At 32.8% G+C, this 24587-nt stretch overlaps 2 protein-coding genes and 1 pseudogene across 2 annotated transcripts; all 3 read left to right on the forward strand.

The window, feature by feature from the left end:
* The first annotated feature begins 6152 nt into the window (after positions 1–6152).
* On the forward strand, positions 6153–7525 carry LOC115982120 (peroxidase 5-like). The gene is made up of 2 exons (XM_031104638.1): positions 6153–6486; positions 6661–7525. The coding sequence occupies exons 1-2, from the start codon at positions 6271–6273 to the stop codon at positions 7426–7428; spliced, it is 984 nt and encodes a 327-aa protein (XP_030960498.1). The 5' UTR covers positions 6153–6270; the 3' UTR covers positions 7429–7525.
* Positions 7526–11106: 3581 nt separating this feature from the next.
* LOC115982775 (peroxidase 5-like) lies at positions 11107–13118 on the forward strand. The gene is made up of 2 exons (XM_031105487.1): positions 11107–11416; positions 12337–13118. The coding sequence occupies exons 1-2, from the start codon at positions 11201–11203 to the stop codon at positions 13102–13104; spliced, it is 984 nt and encodes a 327-aa protein (XP_030961347.1). The 5' UTR covers positions 11107–11200; the 3' UTR covers positions 13105–13118.
* Positions 13119–19032: 5914 nt separating this feature from the next.
* LOC115978997 lies at positions 19033–20197 on the forward strand (annotated as a pseudogene).
* Positions 20198–24587: the final 4390 nt, after the last annotated feature.

Genomic DNA, 24587 nt, shown 5'->3' on the forward strand with positions numbered 1-24587 from the left:
ATATTACAGGTTTATTGGTATGACTATTGAAATTATTTTGTATTATTTTTTTATATTGATTCATTAGTCAATGTTGATTCAAATGTAAATTCTTTCTTTTGTAAGTTTTTGAACAAATTTTGTTGAGAAATTAATTGGATAAACTTGTATTCGTTGGATGTTACAAAATGTGCATAGCATTCATGTGTGGAACTCTAAATTTTGTTCATTGTTTTACAACCTTTTTTTATTTAAAAAGTGTACCAAAATGATGACTAGGTCGAATCTTGGTGTGATGGTGTCTTCTATAAAAAGCAACAAATCACAAATTCAAGTACAAAAATTAAACTCTCAAATTAATTTAGAGTAAGATTGTTTATGATTACCTCTTCCAAGCTCCACAAAAATAGGAGCTTAATTTGTGCAAAACCCTTGCCAAGCAGGTTGCGATTTTGTTGCTAATGAGAAAGCTCAAGCTTGTGCCTACATACATATGGCCATAGGCTTACTTCTAGCGAGACTTAAATGTAATCATCCAAGTAGCCCATTGTGACTGTGTTAGCATTACAAAAAGTAGGATTTGAGTATAACAAGTATACTGAATCGATGGGTTGGGATTTGGGAGAGCTCAATGTCATTTCGTTGAAATCTTGGATCTAGGCCTAGTACTGTACAGTCTGTACAATGTCATTTATTGTACCTACACAAAAAAGAACATTGTAACACCCTTGAAACCACCATATTATTCAATTAGCGATATTATTATCACAATCTATCTATAGACACACCCAAATTCACATCTAATTTTACAACACACATAATTATTAACTTGTAATTGAATTTATTACTTACACATAGGTCTACTGTTGACAATTGGTGAAAAAGTAAACTAGTTACGTGCTAACTGCTAATCACAAGTTGACATCTAGGTATATTGAGGATGTGTACTGTCTATATATAGATTTTTTCTTATTATTATAATAATCAGGGATGGAACCAGGATTCAAACCTAGGGTGCCAAAGCTTAAAACAAATTTTTTTTATGAAAATAAAAACTAACATCTATTTTATATTCAACAAAATACTACATATAAAATAAGTGTTTCTTAAACATTTGATATTATAAAAATATCGACAAAGTATAACATATAAAATAAGTGTTTTTTAAACATTTCAACACATTTATCAAAATGGAATCAACGGTCTTTTAAGTCTTGAAAGTCGTCTATGATTGATTCTGTACCAAATTTTGCAGCAATATCTCCTTCTCAATGTACAGAATCATAGAGTCCATTAGAAAATCATCTTCCATCTTGTTGCGAAGCCTATTCTTGATAATACTCATGGCTAAAAATGCTCGCTCTGTAGTTGGAGTAGAAATTTGAAGAGTAATCACAAGTGTAGTCAATCTATAAATATATGGGTAAAATAATGATTTCGGGTTTTTACCAACCATTGGCACAACTCAGAAATACTTGATAGCTTCTTGAAGTCCGGATGTTGAACTACATTGTGCTTATAATGATCAACTTTTGCCTCTAAAAGTGTCATTTCTTGATCTATGAAGTCTTTTGGATAAAACTTGCTTACTAACAACAAAATGTTTATACTTCTAAAAGACTCACGTGCCTCTTTAGTATCAAGTGCTGAACTAAGACTAAGCAATTCCATTGCATGCTTACTAAACCGATGATTTAATTCTTGTAATATAGAATCTATTGTAGCATAAAAAATATCTACCCGATAATGATGTTTAATTGTGAAGTCATCTTGTTGATAACGAGCTAGATCTCCTTTCTCAACATAATGAGCATTCATATCTGGGACATCTATATCATGTGTCTCAGAATATGATTTCACAGTGGTAAGTAAATTATCCCACTCTTCATCTTTGAATTTTTGAATAAGTGCTTTAGTGGATGAAACAAAATTCATCGCATTCAAAATGTCTTGAGATTGACACTGCAAAGCTTGACAATGTGCATCAGTGATCTTCATAATTTCTGTCATGAGATGCAAAATGAACACAAATTCAAAAGAAATCAGAGCATGATAACATGAGTATGCTGCTTCTAGTTGGGAAGTAGTATTTCCTTCCTTGATGATCTTAAGTAAAATTTCACATGTTGGACTAAATATATTTACCAAGCTAGAAATCAATCTCGAGTGAGAACCCTAACGAGTATCTCCAGCCCATTGTAATGTGCTAATCTGGTTAAGTCCTCTTCTAGTTTCAAGCTCACCAATTTCAACAAAATATGCAATTTGATTAGCATAAACTTTTTTTAGTTGCTCAGTACGCTTGCATGATGCACCAACAACATTGACAATAGATGATAATCTATTAAAAAAACTTTGAACAAGAATAACTTCTTTTGATGTTGCCACTAATGCTAATTGCAAGCGATGTGCAAAACAATGAACGTAGTAAGCATATGGACAATCATTTGAAACCAAAGCTTTTAATCCATTCCACTCACCTCACATATTGCTTGCACCATCATATCCTTGCCCTCGAATATCTTGAATATCCAGACTATGATGTGACAAGATAGAATATATTTCATCTTTTAGGGTTAATGCCATAGTATCGGGGACATGAACTACCCCAAAAAAATGTTCTCAAACAAAACCATCTTTGTCTACAAATCTTATAGCAATAGCCATTTGCTCCTTCATTAACTCATCACAAGCTTCATTAACAATTAGGCAAAACTTTGCATCACCAATTTCTTCATGAATTGCCTTCTACACCTTATTTGAAAATACATATAAGATTTCCTTTTGGATTTTTGATGATTTGTAAGAGGCATTTTTGGGAGCTTTCTCTATCGCTTCTGCAACATATTCATTATATGATACCACCAAATCCAATATTTCAAGAAAATTCACACTATTAATTGAATCAGAATTTCCATCTCGTCCTCTAAAAGCAAGTCCTTGAAATGCAAGCACTTTGACAACATCAATTGAGGCCTTTAACCACAATCAATTGCTTGCAATTTGATCAGAATTGAAATTTTCAAGTACATTTTGTATGTGTTGAGACTGGTTCATCAAATCTATCATGGCTTGCTCGGAAGCTCTATGAAAAGAGTTAGGTTTTTTCCCCATATGATTTAAAAAAGAACAATTATTTCCATCATTAACTTTCTTCTAATTCCGAAATCTATCCTTAGTGAATACATGAGTCCCAGAATTACTAGTTGGCTTGTCAAAGAGAAAGCATGGTAGACAAAAAACAACATCTTTACTAGGTGAATATTCAAGCCATGTACTAAATGCCTTAATTGCAAACCATGAATGTTTAAATTTATGAGAATGAATTCCAAATTTAGTTTTCTTGTACTCATCTAGTTTACGTTGGTATGAACCAAGCTTAATGTAAGCTGGTCAAATTTCATCCTATTCATTAGCATCATATTCCCATATTTGCTTATGCATTCCAGGATCACGCACAAAACCTGTACTTTTGACTATGGTGACATTTGGAACTTCTGTTTGGAGATTTTCATAAACTAGGACATCAATGCTTGGGGTTGGCAATCTTGCATCATCAGCTATGACCTCAGAATTATTTATATTTTTTCTTTTGAAAAAATTTAATAATGCAGTGGACTTACTCATGATCTACAAATTAAAAAAAAAAAAAAATGTTTCATTATTTCCATATGTCGTAGTTCTATACACCAACTAAAAAAAAAGGGACTTCTCAACCCAAAAAAAAAAAAAATCTAAAACCAAAATAATCACAAACAAATAAGCATAAGTTTATATATATTACTAATATTAACCACATCACACAAAGTGACAAAGACAAAGTTCACAAGTTCATATATATATATATATATATATTACTAATATTGGCCACATCACACAAAGTGACAAAGACAAAATTTTTGATAAAACCAAAACAATCAGACCAAAGACTTTGGTCAATTGGTCTCAGAAAAAAGTCACTTATGACTTGCCAAAGACTAGTCTCACAAATTCATAATCACAGTTAACAGTACTCACAAATGACAAAACAGTGACTACCAAAGACTACTCTCTCAAATTCACTATCACAATTCAGTACTCACGTCCTACTGTCCTAGTGGTCCCACTTTATTTCTTTATAGATAAAACCAAAACCAAAAAAAAAGTTACAAACATTGAAACCAGTCCACACAATCACAAAAAGCCACAAACAATTACACAGTAGTTAATACAAAGCCACAAACACAAACTAGTCTACGGTTTACACATGACACAACACACTAGTCCATAAAAGCCCATAACTCACAAATACAACAGTCAACACAATCACCACAATTCATAAAAAAAAAAACATGGAGGGCAGAGGGCTAACCGGCTAAGGCAGAGCAATATAGCAGAGACAAAAAAAAAAAAAAACACTTGAGCAAGGAGAGAAATTTCTTAGATTTACCAGACTTGTGTGTGACAGTGATTAAGGATCTGAGAAGGAGTAGTAGCAGCAACAGTCCGGATCTGATCTGAGGAAAAGAACATACAACAGCAGCGGCAGTGATGGAGGCGTTGATGAGGTTGAGTGGAGGAAGAGTGAGTTTAGGATAAAAATTTGAGAATTGTAATTTAGGTTTTCAATCCATATTTATTTTTTATTTTGTAGTTTTTAGTTTGTCAGTTATATACATATATATATATATATATATTTTTTTTTTGTGAGAGTTTGTCGGTTATTTTTTTAGATTGCATTCATATATCAATTATTTTATTTTTATTTTTATTTTGGGGAGGGGGGGGGGCTATTAGAACGAAAATTTAATATACTAGCTTTTTTTTTTTTTTGGGGGGGGGGTGCATTGATTATAATAAGCGCGCGTTTGGCATTGATTATTTTTGCTATTTTATTTCACTATTCAGCTTATTTTTGGTACTATTTATAGGTCTCACTATACTATTTCAGCTAACTTTTAGCTATATTTATAATACTTTCAGTAAAAAAATTTCAGTTTCAGCTAAAGAAACTGTTCTTAAACCGACACTAAATATCCATTAATTCAGTTATCCACTTAATATTAAAATGTATGAACATCAAATTTTCTATGGATTCTCAACTAAAGAAAAAAGAAAACAGATAAAGAAAAAAGAAAGAGTGAAATCAGAAATCTTAAATAATAGTTACAGCCATAGGTAGCACACTGCGTGTATGTTTGGCATTGATGAAAGTTGCTAGTTTATTCTACTATTTATTTAATTGTTACTACTATTTATGGGTCCCACTGCACTTTTTGATACTATTTATGGGTCTTATTGTTCTTTTCCAGCTAACTTTTACTTTTATCTATGTACTTTCAGCAAAAAATTTTCAGTTTCAGCAAAATAAGCAAATCTTAAATAAACCCTGCATTTATGGATAAGTTTAGATGATATTTATCATTTTTTTAATAGGTAGCACACCGTAAATTGGGTTCCCATTATACAAAAATGCTAGCTACTTGGTCAAGCATGCTAAACTAAATTGTCACCTAAAATGGGTTCCCATCAATGCATAAAAGCCAGCTACTTGGTCAAGCATGCTTAATCACGCGTTTTCCTACTTGTTCCCGCTGGCAATAAATGCTTAATAATAATAAGTAAATTGAATAAAAAATATAATTAAATATTGAATAAAAAATAGAAAGCAAATGAAAAAAAAAATTAATTTTTTTTGCTACATTCAGTTTGAAAATTTTTTTATATATAAAAATAACGAAAAGGCAATAAATATAAAATTTTACTATTGGATCTCTTGTATTTTATTTCTATCCTTTCCAAATAGGGACAAAAAATAAAACCTAAACGTCATGTAAAGCCAGAAGTCAAGAACCCAAAATAGTAGTAAGAAAAAGATAATGAAAATTTCATCGACTTAGTCTGCAAATTAAATATGTATAGTTATTTTACCTAGCCATTGCCAGTTTGACATCCATGAAAGTCAAAGAAGATAAACGCTTGACCACCCACTCCAAAACTTGTAAAATAAGAAACTGCTGGTGCAGTGAGCCAAAGAAGAGACTGTTTCCTCTTTCTTAACATGGAAACCCTCAAACTTAGACAGCTTCAAGTTTTTCTTTCTATGCAGCAATACACGTTTTTGTTTTCTTCTGCCAGACTCAACTTCATTAACTTCTTTCCTATAAATGCTTGGCTAACATCAACCTTTATATTCATCTCCTTCTTGCTTATAATATTCTTCTTTACTTACCAGTTCTTTCTTAGCTCTTTTCTCTAAGTCTTATTCATTCGATCTTTACAGTAACGGGATATTTGGGTTGTAGAGTAACTATGGCAACAATCAAATTTTGCATGGTTTTCTTTGTTACTATGTCCATGATGGTGTCAATGTCACTGGCGATGCCATCACTCAAAGTGGGTTACTATCAATCAACTTGTCCTTCTGCAGAGACCATTGTGAGAAACGCTGTGATCAAAGCCGTATCAAACAACCCTGGCCTCGCTGCTGGCCTCATCAGAATGCATTTTCATGATTGTTTTGTCAGGGTATATTAGCACTTTGCAGCACCAATTAACTTGTTATATGTTCACTAGAATCTGTACCTAAATTTGCACTCTTCTGCTTTTCCTTTATGTTCCCGCAAAAAGAATATACCTTACAAGCTACATAATTACTAAGTTGTTAGAGTTAAATCTTATTTTCAATGTTATTTATGCCAGGGTTGTGATGCCTCTGTCTTACTTGATTCAACCCCCGGAAATCCAGCAGAGAGAGACAGTCCAGTCAACAATCCAAGCTTAAGAGGTTTTGAAGTGATATTTGAGGCGAAGGCCGCACTTGAAGCTCAATGCCCACAAACAGTCTCTTGTGCAGACATTATTGCATTTGCTGCTCGTGATAGTGCTTACAAAGTTGGAGGCATAAGTTACAAAGTTCCATCAGGACGCCGTGATGGTAGGGTGTCACGTGAAAATGAGCCTCTTGATAACCTTCCACCACCTACCTTCAATGCTCAGGAACTCGAACAAAGATTTGCGCAAAAAGGACTTAGTCTTGATGAAATGGTGACGCTTTCTGGTGCGCATTCTATAGGAAGGTCACATTGTTCTTCTTTCTCAAAGCGATTATACAATTTTAGTGAAACAAATCCACAAGACCCTTCAATGGATCTTATATTTGTTAGAGACTTAAAGACCAAGTGTCCACAAAATGCTGGCAATGTCGATCCAACTGTGCCACTTGATGTACTTACACCAAATAGGCTTGATAATAAGTACTATATAAATCTGAAGAACCACCATGGCTTATTGACCTCTGATCAATCTCTTTTGAGTAGCCCATCAACGGTCGGAATTGTTAGGAATAATGCAAGGGAAGGAGAAATATGGGCTTATAAGTTTGCAGCAGCTATGGTGAAAATGGGTTATGTTGATGTGCTTACAGGAAGTCAGGGTGAGATCAGGAAAAATTGTAGGTTTGTGAACTAGATATTATAGGTTTATTGGTGTGACTACTAAAATTATTTTGTATTATTTTCCTACATTAATTCCTTATTCAATGTTAATTCAAATGTAAATTCATTCTTTTGTATGTTTTTGAACAAATTTTGTTGAGAAATTAATGGGATAAGCTTGTATTCGTTGGATGTTACAAAATGTGCATAACACTTTTTAAAAACCTCTTTTTCGTTGCTTAATTAATGGATTTTTTTTTTCATTGCTTAATTTACATCCTCCTTTTTTTTTTTTTTTTTTTTTTTTGGGAAAAAAATTATACAAAAATGCATGTAGTGAATGTAACCCAAAGAAACAAAATTATTTGAAAGAGTTATTATCCAATAGCTGACTCTAAATTGGATTTTGATTTGTTATTCAACTAAATTCGAGATTTTTATTTTTCACTCGACCAAATTGAAGATATAAAAATTGCAGTTCACTTTCTACCCTGTTCTTTTATGTACTCCATATAATAAAGGAAGGATTTCAAACCTAAGTTCTCCCAATTTGGAGAATAAGACAATAATATCGAGCTCTTGATAGTTCTCTAACTTTGGCACTTACGTTAGAATCATACAATTTCATTCACTAAAAAACAACAGAGGAAACTTTTAATTGTTCAGAATTCCTATTTTATTGAATCCACCAACCACTGAATAGTGAATTATGTGAAACATTAAATTTAGATGATGTAAATCTTTTTTTTTTTAATATAGTTTTACTTTCAAATTATGTAAATCCCATTTTAAAAATGGGTTACTTTGAAACATGTTATCAATCATGTTGTTTATATAACACAATTTCTATGATGACCAAGTAAGTGACTTGAGGTCTAGCCTTAGTGTGATAGAAATTTCCTTTAATTAAAAGTAATATGTCCTGAGTTCGAGTACGGGTATTAGCCTCTTCAATAAATTGCCAAACGAGTTGTGGGGCTTAGCCACACAAAATTGAACACCCTTTAAAGTTGAAACCACCATATTATTTTATTAACTATTATTATCACAATCCGTTTGTAGACATACTCAAATTCACACCCAATTTCACAACATATTTGAATATTAATTTGTAATTGAATTCATCACATACATATGGGCTCACCATTGACAATTGATGAAAGAGTGAAATTGTTGTGCACTAATCACGAGTACATCCAAGCATATTGTTAAATTGAATGTATCTATAAAAATTTTATTATTATTATTATAATAAATATCCATTAATTCAGTTATTCACTTAATATTAAAATGTATGAGCATCTAATTCACTTAATAATACCCCCTTCTAGGTTTTAAATATTTAGCCTTAAATGTTTAGGTTCTAATTTTATTGTATGTTGGAAAAACCGAGAACAAAAATATGTCTAGAATAAGATCTTAGTGTCTTAGAAGTTTTTTAGACATTAATCAAATTGATACAAATTAAGATTCAAGAACATAAAAGTGGAAAAAAGAAGAATTTAGAAACTATCAAGCTCGACCAATCGAACTGCAATTCTGCAGATTTTTAAATTAGGCCCAACAGCCCACGAAATGTTTAGAATTTGAGTCCAACATTGCTAGGTATAAATGGGAAACTTTTTTAAGTCTTGAGATACTCATGTGAGATCTGTGAGGTTCTGTAATCTTCTAACTCTACAAGCAGAGATCAAATCCATATTGCTAGTAACGGTGGAGTAAAGTTGCTGCCAAACCTTCAACTATCAAGCGTACTGAAGATCAAGGCATGAATAGGTGGTTCATGTGAGAACAAGATCTAGATCAAGGAAGTCTATGGGGAGTCAGAGCCTAGCTTGGTAATTGTGATAGATTTACTTACGTGAAGTGTACAATTTCTTTCACCAAGTAAGACCAAAAGATGTAAAAATTAATTGTTCAAACTCCCCACAATATTGTTTTCACCAACGATTGAGCAATGAATTATGTGAAACATTGACTTTACATTAAACTAATCCTTTTTCTTTTTTTTCTTTTTTTGTAAAGTTTACTTTCAAATGACATAAATCACATTTTAAATAAGGTTTACGTTGTAATATGTTTTATATAAATTAATTGCTATAAAGACTAGATAAGCAGCACAATGAATTAGAAGAATTTTTTCACTCCAATAAGGGGAGTCCTCCCTTCTTTCACAAAAGTTGTAGGCCCTACCATCAATCCCACATTGGGAACCACTCCTGTTTGAAAAGAGAGGAGGAGTGAATAATTTCTCATGAGTTAGTGAAGGTTAAGACATGTTGTGGTTGATTGAATGTTGGTTCCTAAAATGGGAAAAGGATATACTGCTAGCATACCAAAACAAGTGTCTTGAGAAATGTTGGTTTCAAACACTTACACTGAACAACATTATATTAATTATAAATCAATAAAAAAGGTGACCTTAGTAACCTTTTATTTATATTTTTTTTATCTAACCAAACTATAAAAAAAGATTACAAAGAAATGTGTGAGAAACATTGAGTGGTTGTACTAAGCTATAAAAGTTGTCTTTTCACAACTATTCATTTTGTCTTTAGTCCACAACATAAAAGTAGGGATTTATAAGATGAGAAAGACATTTCATCAAACAGAGAATTGACTTTTTCCTTGGGATGACATATAAATGATCATCTTAAATGAGTTCCGATTGATAATAAAATGCTAGCTACTCGGTCAATGGGAGACCTATCTAGTTGTCATGCTTAATCATGGAAATTATTAAGTACTCTCTCCTACAATATGTGAATGGTAGATTAAATTATAAATTTAATAAGTAGACCTCATTGCCGTTAAGTGAGAGAAGAGAGCATGTTACTATATTTTGAGAATACAGAATAATATTACCGCACATCCTTGGTATGATGGTTACTCTACAAGTATAAGTGCTTACGAGGTATGGAGGGTAAGGATTAGAGTTAAAATCTCCATAAGTGAGTTTTACACACATATATACTTAAATTATACTATTATAGAATATATATATATATATATATATAAAATACTGAATAATTACTCGATTGTTTACTTGTTTTATCAATTGTAATACTATACATACACACACATAGAATGAATAAAAGAAATGAGATAAATAGATTTTTATAAAAATATAACTGAATAGAAAAAGATAGAAATATATATATTTTTAATTCTAGTTTCCTAGTGTATTTGAAATCTTTAAAGTAAAATGATCATATTCCCTAACTTTTTTCCTTTCACTCTCTTGAAAAACTCTCAAACGGTGGAAAAAATGGTGGGATCCACTACCCCTTTCGTTCAGACTTCCATCCATTTCCTAATTGTCCTAATCAAGGTGTTAGTCTGCATAAGATGCCTGTACGTTGGTTATATATATATATATATATATATATATACGTACGTTATTTTACCTTCTTACCCTCCCCATTGCAAAGTAGACATCCCCGAAAGTCAAAAGAACATAAATACATCATTACCCACTCAAAACCTAAGAGGCTAATAGGATGGAAAGATCTTCGAGTGAGCCAAAGAGGACTGTTTCCTCTTTGTTACCATGGAAACCCTCAAACTTAGACAGCTGCAAGCCTTTTTTCTATGCAGAAATACACGTTTTGGTTTTCAAAGAAAAACTGCCAGTCCCATCTTAACTAACTTCATTCCTATAAATACTTTGCTAACAACAACCTTTATCTTCATCTCCTTCTTGCTTAAAATATTCTTCTTTATCTGTTCTTTCTTTCTTGTTTCACTTGAGTCTTATTCATTCACTCGTTAGAGTATTGCGGTATTTATTGGGTTGTAGAGTAACTATGGCAACAACCAAATTTTGCTTGGTTTTCTTTGTTTCTATGTCTATGATGGTGTCAATGTCACTGGCGATGCCATCACTCAAAGTGGGTTACTATCAATCAACTTGTCCTTCTGCAGAGACCATTGTGAGAAACGCTGTGATCAAAGCCGTATCAAGCAACCCTGGTCTCGCTGCTGGCCTCATCAGAATGCATTTTCATGACTGTTTTGTCAGGGTATGTTAGCACTTTGCAGCACCAGTTAACTTGTTATTGTCGGGGAGATAAACACCTTGAGGAGCTTCCTTGAGTAATTAATATAACATATAGAACACACTTTAACCCAAAAGGCCTAATCCCAATGGGTATGTGCTCAATTATGTTATATTAACCACTCATTCTTCTCATCTTTATTCAATGTGGGACTTCACTCACACGTGTAACCCAACAATCTCCCCCTCACGTGTGAGTCTCTGCCTCTCTGTGGGCTTCAAGACCTCTCTATGGGCCATGAACAAGTCCTACTTACTCCTCCTTGCCTAATGGGCTTTTCACTTCATCAATGTATCATCCATGAGTCTTTCGTACGCCATCCATGGGAACCACGTGTCAACCCCGCACGCACATCCATGGGAACCCCGCACGTCCATGTTCATGGGAACCTTGCATCACACCATTATTTAGTGCCATTAGCAATATTCATTTGTTGGGCTCTTTTTTTTCTTCTTCTCTAGGATCTTTATGTGTGGGCTATTTAGGCTTTCTCTGTCCCCGCTGGATAGGGACCATGAACACCTCACCACCTTCGCCGCACACAACCATGGGCTCTGATACCACTTGTCGGGGAGATGAACACCTTGGGGAGCTTCCTTGAGTAATTAATATAACATATAGAGACACACTTTAACCCAAAAGGCCTAAGCCCAATGGGTATGTGCTCAATTATGTTATATTAACCACTCATTCTTCTCATCTTTATTCAATGTGGGACTTCACTCACACGTGTAACCCAACAGTTATATGTTCACTAGAATCTGTACCTAAATTTGCACTCTTCTACTTTTCCTTTATGTTCCCGCAAAAAGAATATACCTTATAAGCCACATAATTACTAAGTTGTTAGAGTTAAATCTTATTTTCAATGTTATTTATGCCAGGGTTGTGATGCCTCTGTCTTACTTGATTCAACCCCCGGAAATCCAGCAGAGAGAGATAGTCCAGTCAACAATCCAAGCTTAAGAGGACTTGAAGTGATATTTGAGGCGAAGGCCGCACTTGAAGCTCAATGCCCACAAACAGTCTCTTGTGCAGACATTATTGCATTTGCTGCTCGTGACAGTGCTTACAAAGTTGGGGGCATAAGTTACAAAGTTCCATCAGGACGTCGTGATGGTAGGGTGTCACGTGAAAATGAGCCTATTGAGAACCTTCCACCACCTACCTTCAATGCTCAGGAACTCGAACAAAGATTTGCGCGAAAAGGACTTAGTCTTGATGAAATGGTGACACTTTCTGGTGCACATTCTATAGGAAGGTCTCATTGTTCTTCTTTCTCAAAGCGATTATACAATTTCAGTGAAACAAATCCACAAGACCCTTCATTGGATCCTATATTTTCTAGAGACTTAAAGGCCAAGTGTCCACAAAATGCTGGCAATGTTGATCCAACTGTACCACTTGATGTACTTACACCAAATAGGCTAGATAATAAGTACTATATAAATTTAAAGAACCACCATGGCTTATTAACATCTGATCAATCTCTTTTGAGTAGCCCTTCAACGGTTGGAATTGTCAAGAATAATGCAAAGCATGGTGAAACATGGGCTTATAAGTTTGCAGCAGCTATGGTGAAAATGGGTTACGTTGATGTGCTTATAGGAAGTCAAGGTGAGATTAGGAAAGATTGTAGGTTTGTGAACTAGATATTATAGGTTTATTGGTGTGACTATTGAAATTATTTTCTTAGATTGATTCATTATTCAATGTTGATTCAAATGTAAATTGATTCTTTTGTAAGATTTTGCACAAATTTTGTTGAGAAATTAATGGGATAAACTTGTATTCGTTGGATGTTACAAAATGTGCATAGCATTTGTACATGGAACTTGAAAATTATTTTCATTGCTTTATTTACAACCATGTTTTTATTTTATTTTTTATTTTTCGAAAAAATCATACAAAAACGTTTGCCATGGATGTAACATAAAAAAATAAAATAAAAATACACAAATTTTTGAAAGAGCTATTGTTCAATTAGCTGATTCTATCTTAGATTTTGATATTTCATTCAACCAAATTCAATAAATAACCCTCTAACTTTGTTTTTAATATAATATATAGGGGATTCAAACATGAGTTCTCCCTTTTAAGATTTAGACAATACTATCGAGTTACAGGGCTCATGATAGTTGCCCATTTAACTTTGGCACTTACATGAAGCATACAATTTCTTTCACCGAATAAGACTAAAAGATGCAAAAATTATGTGAAACATTGACTTTACATGAAACTCATCCATTGACGTGAATCTCATTTTAAATATGGTTTACTTTGTAATATGTTTTTTTAGTCAAGTATTTTATATAAATTAATTGCTATAAAGACTAGATAAGTGGCACAATAAGTTAGAAGAAATTTTTCACTCCAATAAGGGAAGTCCTCCCTTCTTTCATAAAAGGTGTAGGCCCTACCATGGGTCCTATATTGGGACCCACCCTTCATGTTTGAAGAGTGAGGAGGAGTGAATAATTTCTCATGAGTTAGAGCATTAACATCAGTCTTTTAAAAAATATATATATATATATATATATATTTTTTAGCATTAGAACTTACTTTTTCTATTTTACACAGATACTTTACAAGAAAATCACATAAGTCTATCTATTATATACTCTTTTTTCTTTAAATAATAATAATTTATTCTTTTTTTATTATTTTATTAACCCACGTTGAAACACTCTCCCTCTTTTCTGAACCATATCTCATGGTTTCTTTTCTAAAAAACTCTCGCTCTCTCTAACTAGCCCCCACAACTCAAATCATCAATTTGAAAACTCTCTCCATCCGAGCCTTATCCTTCTCATGGTAGCGACGACAGCAACTGCGAGTCTTCAAGGCTGAGGCAACTGCAATGCTGGCTAGGTTTTGGATTTCTCAAATTTGAAAAGTATCTCTCCACCAGAGCCTCATTGTCACTCTCTTTCATGGCAGCAGTGATGACAGCGGTGAGCTTCCTTGGCAGAGGCGACGACTTGGGGTTTGGGTTGATTTGGGTTTTCCATTGTATTTTGTTTTGAGTTGATTATGTTTTTGGTTGATTTTGAGTTGGATTTAGGATAGGCTTGAGTTTATTTTGATTTGATTTCCACTGATTTTGGATTGATTTTTTTTTTTTTTATTATGATGATTTGTTGTAATGGTTAGTGGGTGGATGGGTGGTGCTAGGTTGCGGTGTTGCAGGGCTACGGTGGTGATGATTTGGTCTTCCTTTTTCCTCTTCTTTGTTCTTCTCTCTCTAGGCATAGAAGAGAGTCATGGAATGAAAGAGAGAAGAGATCTGACAAGGCTGAGTGAAGAGAGAGAAATAAAATAAAATAATCAAATAAAAAGCTACAGTAACTGTGTAAATATATATACTGTAACATTTTTGCATAGGTACAGTATTATAGACCCACTAATATGAGTAGTTTTTTAGCCAAAATGTAACGTCCCAGTTTTAGGGGGGAAAAAAACAAAAAAAAAGGTATTGACACAAAAAATTTTGGGTCCCACATGCCCCACCTATCCCATCACCCCCGCCACTCATTTACACAAATATCTCTTCTCTCTCAGCCGGCCATCCCTCTTATTCTCATTTGCTTTCTTTTCTTTTCTCTTCACTTAAACATACACACTTCTCTCAAACTTCCTCCTACTCTCCCACGGGTGCCACTCCATACCACCATCTCCACCATTATTTTTCCAGCAAGGTCATTGGAAAAACCTTAGGAACCTCTAAGCATTTTCATTCCTTTTATTTGAGGTAAAATTTTCTAATCTTTTTTTGTGGGTTTTGTACTTTTGCATGAGGTTAATTATTTATTTTTGTCCAAGTTTTGATAATGATATTCACGTGATTTATGAACTTTGGAAGTGATATTCATGTGTTTATTTGTATGGGTTGTATTGATGGAATTATTTGATGAGTGGATATATGATTTTTACAATGGTGACTATCTAAGTGGTGAAGATTTTGGGGTTTTGGCTTCTTAATGTGAAATAAACGGTGAGTATAATTTTTTATTGATTATTTGGAGCTAGTTAAGTATTCAAATTGTTTGCCTTGGAGGATATTATGATTTTTGGTATCATGGGTCTCTTGTTGATGTGGTGTAAATCTTGTAGGAAGTACTTAGAAGGTGTTGAGGTTTTGATGTTAGAGATAATATATTGAATGGGTTAATTTTATAAATTGGAGCCTATGCCTTGTGAATTAAATTGTTGAGAAACTTTGGAAGAGGAATACATTATTGATGAGTTTAAATACTAGGCTTGCCTAATCAATTGCTTATTTGGCAATTCCTAATTTGTAGCTAGATACAATTTCAAGTTTTATACTTATTGTGATTGGTTTGCTTGATATTGTTTAGATTCTAGCTAATCTTCTTTGGAGCTTAGAGAATTAGACTTTTTACGGGTTGCAAGGTAAGTAACTTTTTAATGGGATTTTTGAAAAATAACCATGTTGCATAAATGTTGTTTTTGGGTCAAACACATTTTGGGAAATTATTTGTGGAATTATGTTTTTCTAAAAAGTGTTGTGTTATGACCCTATTATATATTATTATATACGAAAAGTGCATTATATTTGGTATTGCATTTGGGGAAATGCATGAATTGTTGACATGGAAAATATGAGCATTTTTTATTTAATCTTTCATATGGAATTCATTGATTTTATGGTGTATTGGAAAATTTAAAGATGCTTTTCTTGTCTTGTTATTTGGGAAACTAATAGAAAATCTTTTTGACAAGAATAAAGTTGAAAACCTTAAAAGTTTTGTGAAAGTTATTATTTAAGGTTTTTTTGAAATTACCTGAATATAAACTATGTATTTGAAAGTACATGTAACTTGTGAGCTTTATATTGTTTTAACCTTATGCCATTGTGTGATTTCCTAGTGATCACTCGATTTGGTTTCCGTAGTCTTTTCACTTGGGATGACATGTTCTTTCCTGTTGCCTACGAGGGGAAGAGGTTCCTTGATTGTGTGTGGGTGAGATTGTCGCCCATGGGGCCAAAAGACCACATGCAAAAGAGGCCCTATTTGATGTGTTCTCCCTGCTGCCCATTAGGGGAGAGACAAAAACTTGAGTGTATGGGTGAGGCTGCTACCTATGGGGCCAAGAGACTGCATACCAGAGAGGACAATATCATGCCAATTGTGAATGAGTGGATCCCCCAACTGGTCTATATGGTAGTGTGGTATATTTGTGATAAATTACCGCATGTTAGATTTTATGCCTTTGGAATTATATTATTAGTGCTCACAGATTATAGTATATAGTTTTATGGTATTATTTTGAGAAACTTTATGTTTCATCATTTAATCATTCTTGTCATATTATTATAGAAAATGATCTTGTAAGATTCAGTTAGAAATTTTCTAAACTAAAACATGTTTTGTAAACTGTTCATCATCATGAGACTTGCATTTCCTCCACCTCCATTAATTAAGCTATTTACTGGGTTTTAGCTCATCTCACCCTCTAACAGTTTTTTAGATCAATTAGCTATACCTCAAGTATGGAGCTTACTTCATTGGTGATGATTGGAGTGCCATGTTAAATTTGGAGACTTTTATTGTAAATAGTTGGTGACTTGATCTTGCTATGTTCAACAAGGTCTTGATTAATTCTATAGAAGGTTAGGCACTTGAGGTTTGTTAGCCTTAGGCGTGGTAGGCCTAAACTCGATGTTAAGGTTCCTTATTCTTGCTAAGATTGTGACTTTGTGTAATCCAATTGAAGTTTTGTAATACATTCCTGTATTACATGGAGGCACATGATTTTTAGTTATTATTCGTAAGTGTGTTATAAAGCTTTGACTTGTAATGTGGAGATTTTAGTATGGTCATATATTCTCATCCTGTGGACAAAAGAAAAGAAAAATCCTCTACAGTCTCTCTCCTAATGGTTCTTTTGCCTTGCTTTGGACTTTTTTGGGTTTGGGGCGTGATACAAAATGTGTAAAATTCACCACTTTTTCTATTTTACATAGACTGATTCAATTGCACTTAATGAAGGCTAAGACATGTTGTGGTTGACTGAATGTTGGTTCCTAAAAAGGAAAAAGGAGATACTGCTAGCATACCAAAATAGGTGTTCTTGGGAATGTTGGTTTCAAACACTTACACTAAATAACATTATATTAATTATTAATTATTAATCAATAAAAAAGAGACCTCAGTAACCTTTTATGTGAATTTTTTATCTAGCCGAACCAAAAAAAAAAAGATTACAAAGAAAGGTGCGAGAAACATGGAGTGGTTGAACTAAGCTATAAAAGTTGTCTTTCCACAACTATTCATTTTGTCTTGGTCCACGAAATAAAAGTAGGGATGTATAAGTTGCGAAAGGAATTTCATCAAACAGAGAATGAACTTTTCTTTAGGATGGCATATAAAAGATCATCTTAAATGAGTTCCAATTGATAATGAAATGCTAGCTACTTGGTCAATGGGAGACCTAACTAGTTGTCATGCTTAATCATGGAAATTATTTAGTAATCTCTCCTGTAATATGTTAATGGTAGATTAAACTATTAATTTAATAACTTCATCGCTATTAAGTGAAAGAAGAGAGCATGTTACTATATTTTGAGAATACTGAATAGTTACCCGATTAATCACTTGTTTTCTCAATTGTAATACTACACACACACACACATATATATATAATGAATGCATGAAATAAGATAAATAGATTTTTATAAAAATATAATTGAATAGAAAAGGATAGAATAATATATATACATTTTTAATTCTAGTTTCCTAGTCTATTTGAAATTTATAAAATAAAATGAAAAGAAAAAAAAATATTTAGTTTTACTATTAAATCTCTTTATATTTTATTTCTTTCCTTTTAAATAGGGATGGCACCTACCATTGAATAATAAAATTGGAACAAAAAAAATCTCTTTAATTATTGAGGAAAATGATAATTTTCCCTAACCTTTTACCTTTCTCGCTCTCTTGAAATTTGAAAAACTCTCAAATAGTAGAATAATGGTGGGATCCACTACCCCTTTCCCTTCCATCCATTTCCTTGTCCTAATCAAGACGTTAAAATGTCATGAAAAAGTAAAACCTGTAAACAAAGATACTGAAAATTAAGCTAACTGACCTAGTCTGTATAAGATGCATGTACGTGGGTTATATATATACACGTACGTTATTTTACCTTCTTACCCCCCCCCCCCAAACAAAAAAAAATCCAAGTTGAGATCCCTGAAAGTCAAAAAACATAAATACATCATTACCCACTCAAAACCTAAGAGGCTAATTGGATGGAAAGATCTTCGAGTGAGCCTAAGAGGACTGTTTCCTCTTTGTTACCATGGAAACCCTCAAACTTAGACAGCTTCAAGCCTTTCTTCTATGCAGCAATACAAGTTTTAGTTTTCAAAGAAAATCTGCCAGTCCCATCTTCACTAAAGTCATTCCTATAAATACTTGGCTAACAACAACCTTTATCTTCATCTCCTTCTTGCTTCTAATAATCTTCTTTATCTGTTCTTTCTTTGTTCTTTACTCGTGAGTCTTATTCATTCACTCGTTACAGTATTAGGGTATTTCGGTTGTAGAGTAACTATGGCAACCATCAAATTTTGCTTGATTATCTTTGTTACTATGTCTATGATGGTGACAATGTCACTAGCGATGCCATCACTCCAAGTGGGTTAATATCAATCAACTTGTCCTTCGGCAGAGAACATTGTAAGAAACACTGTGAACAAAGCTGTATCAAGCAACCCTGGCCTAGCTGCTGGCCTAATCAGAATGCACTTTCAAGACTGTTTTGTCAGGGTATGTTAGCACTTTGCAATCCACTTAATTTGTAATATGTTTACTAGAACCTGTACCTAAATTTGCAGACCATTCTCCTTTTCATTTCCCTTTTTCCCCGCTAAAACAATATACCTTATAAGCTGCTTAATTACTAAGTTGTTAGTTAAATCATATTTTCTATGTTATCTATGCCAGGGTTGTGATGCCTTTGTCTTAATTGATTCAACCCCTGGAAATCCAACAGAGAGAGATAGTCTAGTCAACAATCCAAGCTTAAGAGGCTTTGAAGTGATATTTGAGGCAAAGGCTACACTTGAAGCTCAATGCCCACAAACAGTTTCTTGTGCAGACATTATTGCATTTGCTGCTCGTGATAGTGCTTACAAAGTTGGAGGCACAAGTTACAAAGTTCCATCAGGACGCCGTGATGGTAGGGTGTCACGTGAAAATGAGCCTATTGACAACCTTCCACCACCTACCTTCAATGCTCAGGAACTCGAACAGAGATTTGCGCAAAAAGGACTTAGTCTTGATGAAATGGTGACACTTTCTGGTGCACATTCCATTGGCAGATCACATTGTTCTTCTTTCTCAAAACGATTATACAATTTCAGTGAAACAAATCCACAAGACCCTTCAATGAATCCCATATTTACTAGAGATTTAAAGATCAAGTGCCCACAAAATGTTGGAAATGGCAACGGTCCAACAGTACCACTTGATGTAGTTACACCATATAGGCTTGATAATCAGTACTATAAAAATTTGAAGAACCACTATGGCTTGTTAAACTCTGATCAATCTCTTTTAAGCAGCCTTTCAACGGTTGGAATTATCAAAAAATAATGCAAGGCAAGGTGAAACATGGGCTTATAAGTTTGGAGCAGCTATGGTGAAAATGGGTTACGTTAAGGTGCTTACAGGAAGCCAGGGTGAGATCAGAAAAAATTCTGGGTTTGTGAACTAGATATTATAGGTTTATTGATGTGTCTATTGAAAATATTTTGTATTATTTGCTTACAATGTTTCATTCTTCAACATGATTCAAGTGTAAATTCATTCTTTTGTAAGTTTTTGAATAAAATTTGTTGAGAAATTAATGGGATAAACTTGTATTTGTTGGATGTTACAAAATATACATACCATTTATGCGTGGAACTTAAAAATTAAGTTCATTACTTTATTTACAACCATTTTTTTTTTTTTTTTGGTTGAAAAAATCATACAAAATGTTTGTAGTAGTGAATATAACGCAAAAAGAAAAAAAGAAAAAAAATATATATATATATATATATTTGGAAGAGCTATTGTCCAATTAGCTTACCCGAACTTAGACATTGATTATTTGTTTAACCAAATTCAATATATAACCCTTTACCTTTTTTTTTTCTTTTTTCTTTTTTTTGACATAATAAATGGGAGATTCAAATATAAGTTCTCCCTTTTAAAGAATCAGACAATACTATCGAGTTATAGGGCTCTTAATAGTTAGTCCCCCTAAGTTTGGCACTTACATATGAAGCATACAATTTCATTCAACAAAGACCATAAGAGGAAAAAATTAATTGTTCAAACTTCCCATTTTATTGATTCCAACAACTATTGAACAATGAATTTTGAGAAATATTGAATTTAATTACATGATACTAATCCATTTTATAGATTTTTACTTTCAAAATGATGTAAATCTCATTTTAAATATGGTTTACTCTGTATTTTTGAATGAAGTTGTTTATATAATATAATTGCCATGAAAACTAGATAAGTGGCACCATAAGTTAGAAGAAATATTTCACTCCAGCGGGAGGAGTCCTCTCTCCTCTCTTGGAAAGTGTGGGCCCTACCAAGGATCCCATATTAGGACCCACACCTCATGTTGAGGAGTAAAAACTCCTCATGTAAGAGTAAATAATTTCTTGTGAGTTAGTAACACATGTTGTGACGAATTACATGTTGGTTCTTAAAATAAGTTTCTTGGACTCATTATATGAATTAGGTTTCAAGCACTTAAAGCGAACAACGTTATTAATTAATTATAAATCGATAGAATTTCTCTTTTTATCAATGTAAGAATTAGGTTGACCTCATTAACCTTTTGTGGGCGTCTTTATTTATTTATGTGCTTTGGTCTCAGATCTTGGCCCTTGACTTGTGCTGAAAGAATTTATAATTAAGTTGCCTAGGAATTTATATTACTTGAGGTGGTTCTAGTGCATTTCTAGAAGATTTGATCTGTGGTGCTCAAGTTGCTTCTTTCAAAAGTAGTAGAATGGGCCATGTTTGAGGCTTTCTGCTTGAATGGCTGGATTCGGGAGTAATTTGTAAATTTGTTGGATTGTTAGAGCCTAATGTCATGTGGTAGAAACCTTGGATTTTGTTGGGCTTTGAGGCCCAATACTGTGCCGTCTTGTTTATTGTTTTGTCTACCTTTTAAAAATGTATAAGTTTCCAAAACTACCCTTAAAATAAATTTATCAAAAAATTGAATTAATAAATTAATAGGGGTATAATAGGAACATTAGTAAATTAGTGACTTTTATTTTTAGAAACAGGACAATATTTTGGGACATCCCAAAATGGAATAGAGGACAAACAAAATGGGACGGAGGGAGTATTTCCATTGAGCTTGCACTGCCTAGTTATCTGATTATTAATTATAAAAAAAGGTATTACCCTTTTCAACAGTCCATTAATTCAGTTATCTAATGAGAGACAGAGTAAAAAATTTTGAACATCAGTTTTCCTTTGGTTTAGTCATTACCCCTTCTCCCACCAAAAAAGAAAATGAATGAATGAAAAAAAATCCCTTATTTCATCCGCGAAATTAGAGCTCTTCTTAAATAACACAACAAATTCAAGACATTTACAACCACAAGATATGCATAATGGTGCATTTCCCCAGCTAATAATTCTGAACATGATGTGAACAAATAGCCCACGGATTTTCTTATGATCCATTATACAGTTGTCAAATGGAAAAAAATATTACGATAATTCTTTAATTACTTACCAAAAAATTTCACAAAATATTTCATACCCACTCTCTCATCCATGTGTTTTAGTGGCCCCATATCTAGTGAATGGTTATTCGATGTGACAGAGTGTGTGAATTTTTTATCTATCCGAACTAAAAAAGTTATGAAGAAAGGTGTGAGAAACAGTAAGTGGTTGAACTAAACTACAAGTTATCTTTTCACAGCTAATCATTTTGTTTTAGTCAACGAAATAAAAGTTGGGATTACTAAGCTGAGAAATTCATTTCATAGGATAGAGAATAGACTATTTCCTTAGAATGACGTATAAATGATCATCTTAAATGAGTTTCAATTGATGATGAAATGCTAGCTACTTGATCAATGGGAGACCTAGCTAATTATCATGCTTTTAATCATGGAAATTTTTAGGGAGTCCCTCCTCTAATATGTGAATGGCAAATTTAACTACAAATTTAATTAATGTTAAATTATCGATTGTCCCAAAATGTTAAATTATTAGGATATATATGGTAAATTTAATTATTTAACCACACAATTCTAACACTCTCTCACGTGTGGGCCAAAATTACCTTTTAATAGGTGAGATCCAACACGTGGAATTTTAAATGAGAAGTAGAGTAGAGGAGACAAAGATTGAATTCAGGATTTTATACTCTGATGCCATGTTAAATTAAGAGCTTTCTAAATAAAATGTGAACTTTATTGATGAATCAGGAAAGAATAGAAAGCGTAATTAAGTTACACTAATGCTTTGATATATATACAGTATTAAGTTACTCCACAAATATTAAGAGTTTGTGTGGTGTGGGGGGCAAGGGACATGATTCAAGTCTCTAAAAGGAAGTTTCACACACTTATACACCTAGATTAAGTTAGTGTAGAATTTCTATGTTATATATATAAAAAAAAGCATATCATTGTATTTAAGAATATTGAATAATTACTTGGTTGGTCACTTGTTTTCTCAATATATTTTTCTATTGCATGTAGGAAGTGAGACAAATAAATTTTAATAAAAATAGAATGGAGCAGAAATAGATAGATTAAAAATATATATATCTAGTTTCCTAGTCTATTTGAAATCTATTAAATAAAATGAAAAATAAAATAATTTTACTATTAATTCCTTACATTTTATTTATTTCCTTTTTAAATAGGGATGGCATCTATGGATCTTTGATCAATCTCTTTTGAGCAACCCTTCAACGGTTGGAATTGTCAGGAATAATGCAAGGCAAGGTGAAACATGGGCTTATAAGTTTGCCGCAGCTATGGTAAAAATGGGTTACGTTGATGTGCACACAGGAAGTCAGGATGAGATCAGGAAAAATTGTAGGTTTGTGAACTAGATATTATAAGTTTATTGCTATGAGTCATGTGACAATTGAAATTATTTTGTATTATTTACTATTGATTCAAGTGTAAATTAATTCTATTGTAAGTGTTTTGAACAAATGTTGTTGAGAAACTAATGGGATAAACTTGAATTTGTTGGATGTTACAAAATCCACATAGCATTCGTGCATGGAACGTATAAATTATATTCATTGCTTTATTTATAACCTTGTTTTATAATTTTATTATTATCTTTTTGAAAAAAATCATTAAAAAAAAATGTCTGTAGTAGTGATTGCAAAAAAATAAATAAATAAATTGAAGGAGCTATTGTCTAATTAGTTTACCTGCACTTACAGATTTTGATTTTCCATTCAACCAAATTCCATGTATAACTCTCTACTTTTTTTATATAATAAATGAGGGAATCAAACTTATGTTCTCCCTTTTGAGAGAATCAAACAATACTATTTAGTTAGAAGGCTCTTGATAGTTGTCGCTTTAACTTTGGCACTTACATGAAGAGTGCTATTTCGACCAAAAGTGGCAAAATTAATTGTTCAAACTTTTCATTTTATTAATTCCACCAACTATTGAGCAATAAATTATCTGAAACATTGAATTTATGTTAAACTAATCCATTTTTTAGAGTTTAATTTACTTTCAAATGATGTAAATCTCATTTTACTATATAATGGTTTAATATGTAATATGGTTTTCAATCAAGTTATTTGGGTAAAATAATTAATTGCTATGAAGACTAGATAAGTGGCACCATGAGTTAGAAGAAAATTTTTACTCTTATAGGAGGAGTCCTACCTCCTCTCACAAAGGTGTTGGTCCTACATAGGTCACACATTGGGACCCACACCTCCTGTTTGAGAAGTGAAGACTCTACAAGAAATTATTCACTCCTACAAAAAGATTGTGGGAGTGAATAATTTCTAATGAGTTAGTGAAGACTAAAACATGTTGGTTCCTAAAAAAGAAAAAGGAGATAGTGTTAGTATATCAAAACCAGTGATA

Source organism: Quercus lobata, chromosome 3, assembly GCF_001633185.2.
Source record: "Quercus lobata isolate SW786 chromosome 3, ValleyOak3.0 Primary Assembly, whole genome shotgun sequence".
In the NCBI taxonomy this organism is placed as follows: Eukaryota; Viridiplantae; Streptophyta; class Magnoliopsida; order Fagales; family Fagaceae; genus Quercus; species Quercus lobata.

Excerpts from the sequence above, each read along its gene's own strand:
- LOC115982120 (XM_031104638.1), top strand. The coding sequence starts at position 6,271 with ATGGCAACAATCAAATTTTGCATGGTTTTCTTTGTTACTATGTCCATG. Across the intron at positions 6,487-6,660 it reads TTCATGATTGTTTTGTCAGG|GGTTGTGATGCCTCTGTCTT; the intron begins GTATATTAGCAC and ends TATTTATGCCAG.
- LOC115982775 (XM_031105487.1), top strand. The coding sequence starts at position 11,201 with ATGGCAACAACCAAATTTTGCTTGGTTTTCTTTGTTTCTATGTCTATG. Across the intron at positions 11,417-12,336 it reads TTCATGACTGTTTTGTCAGG|GGTTGTGATGCCTCTGTCTT; the intron begins GTATGTTAGCAC and ends TATTTATGCCAG.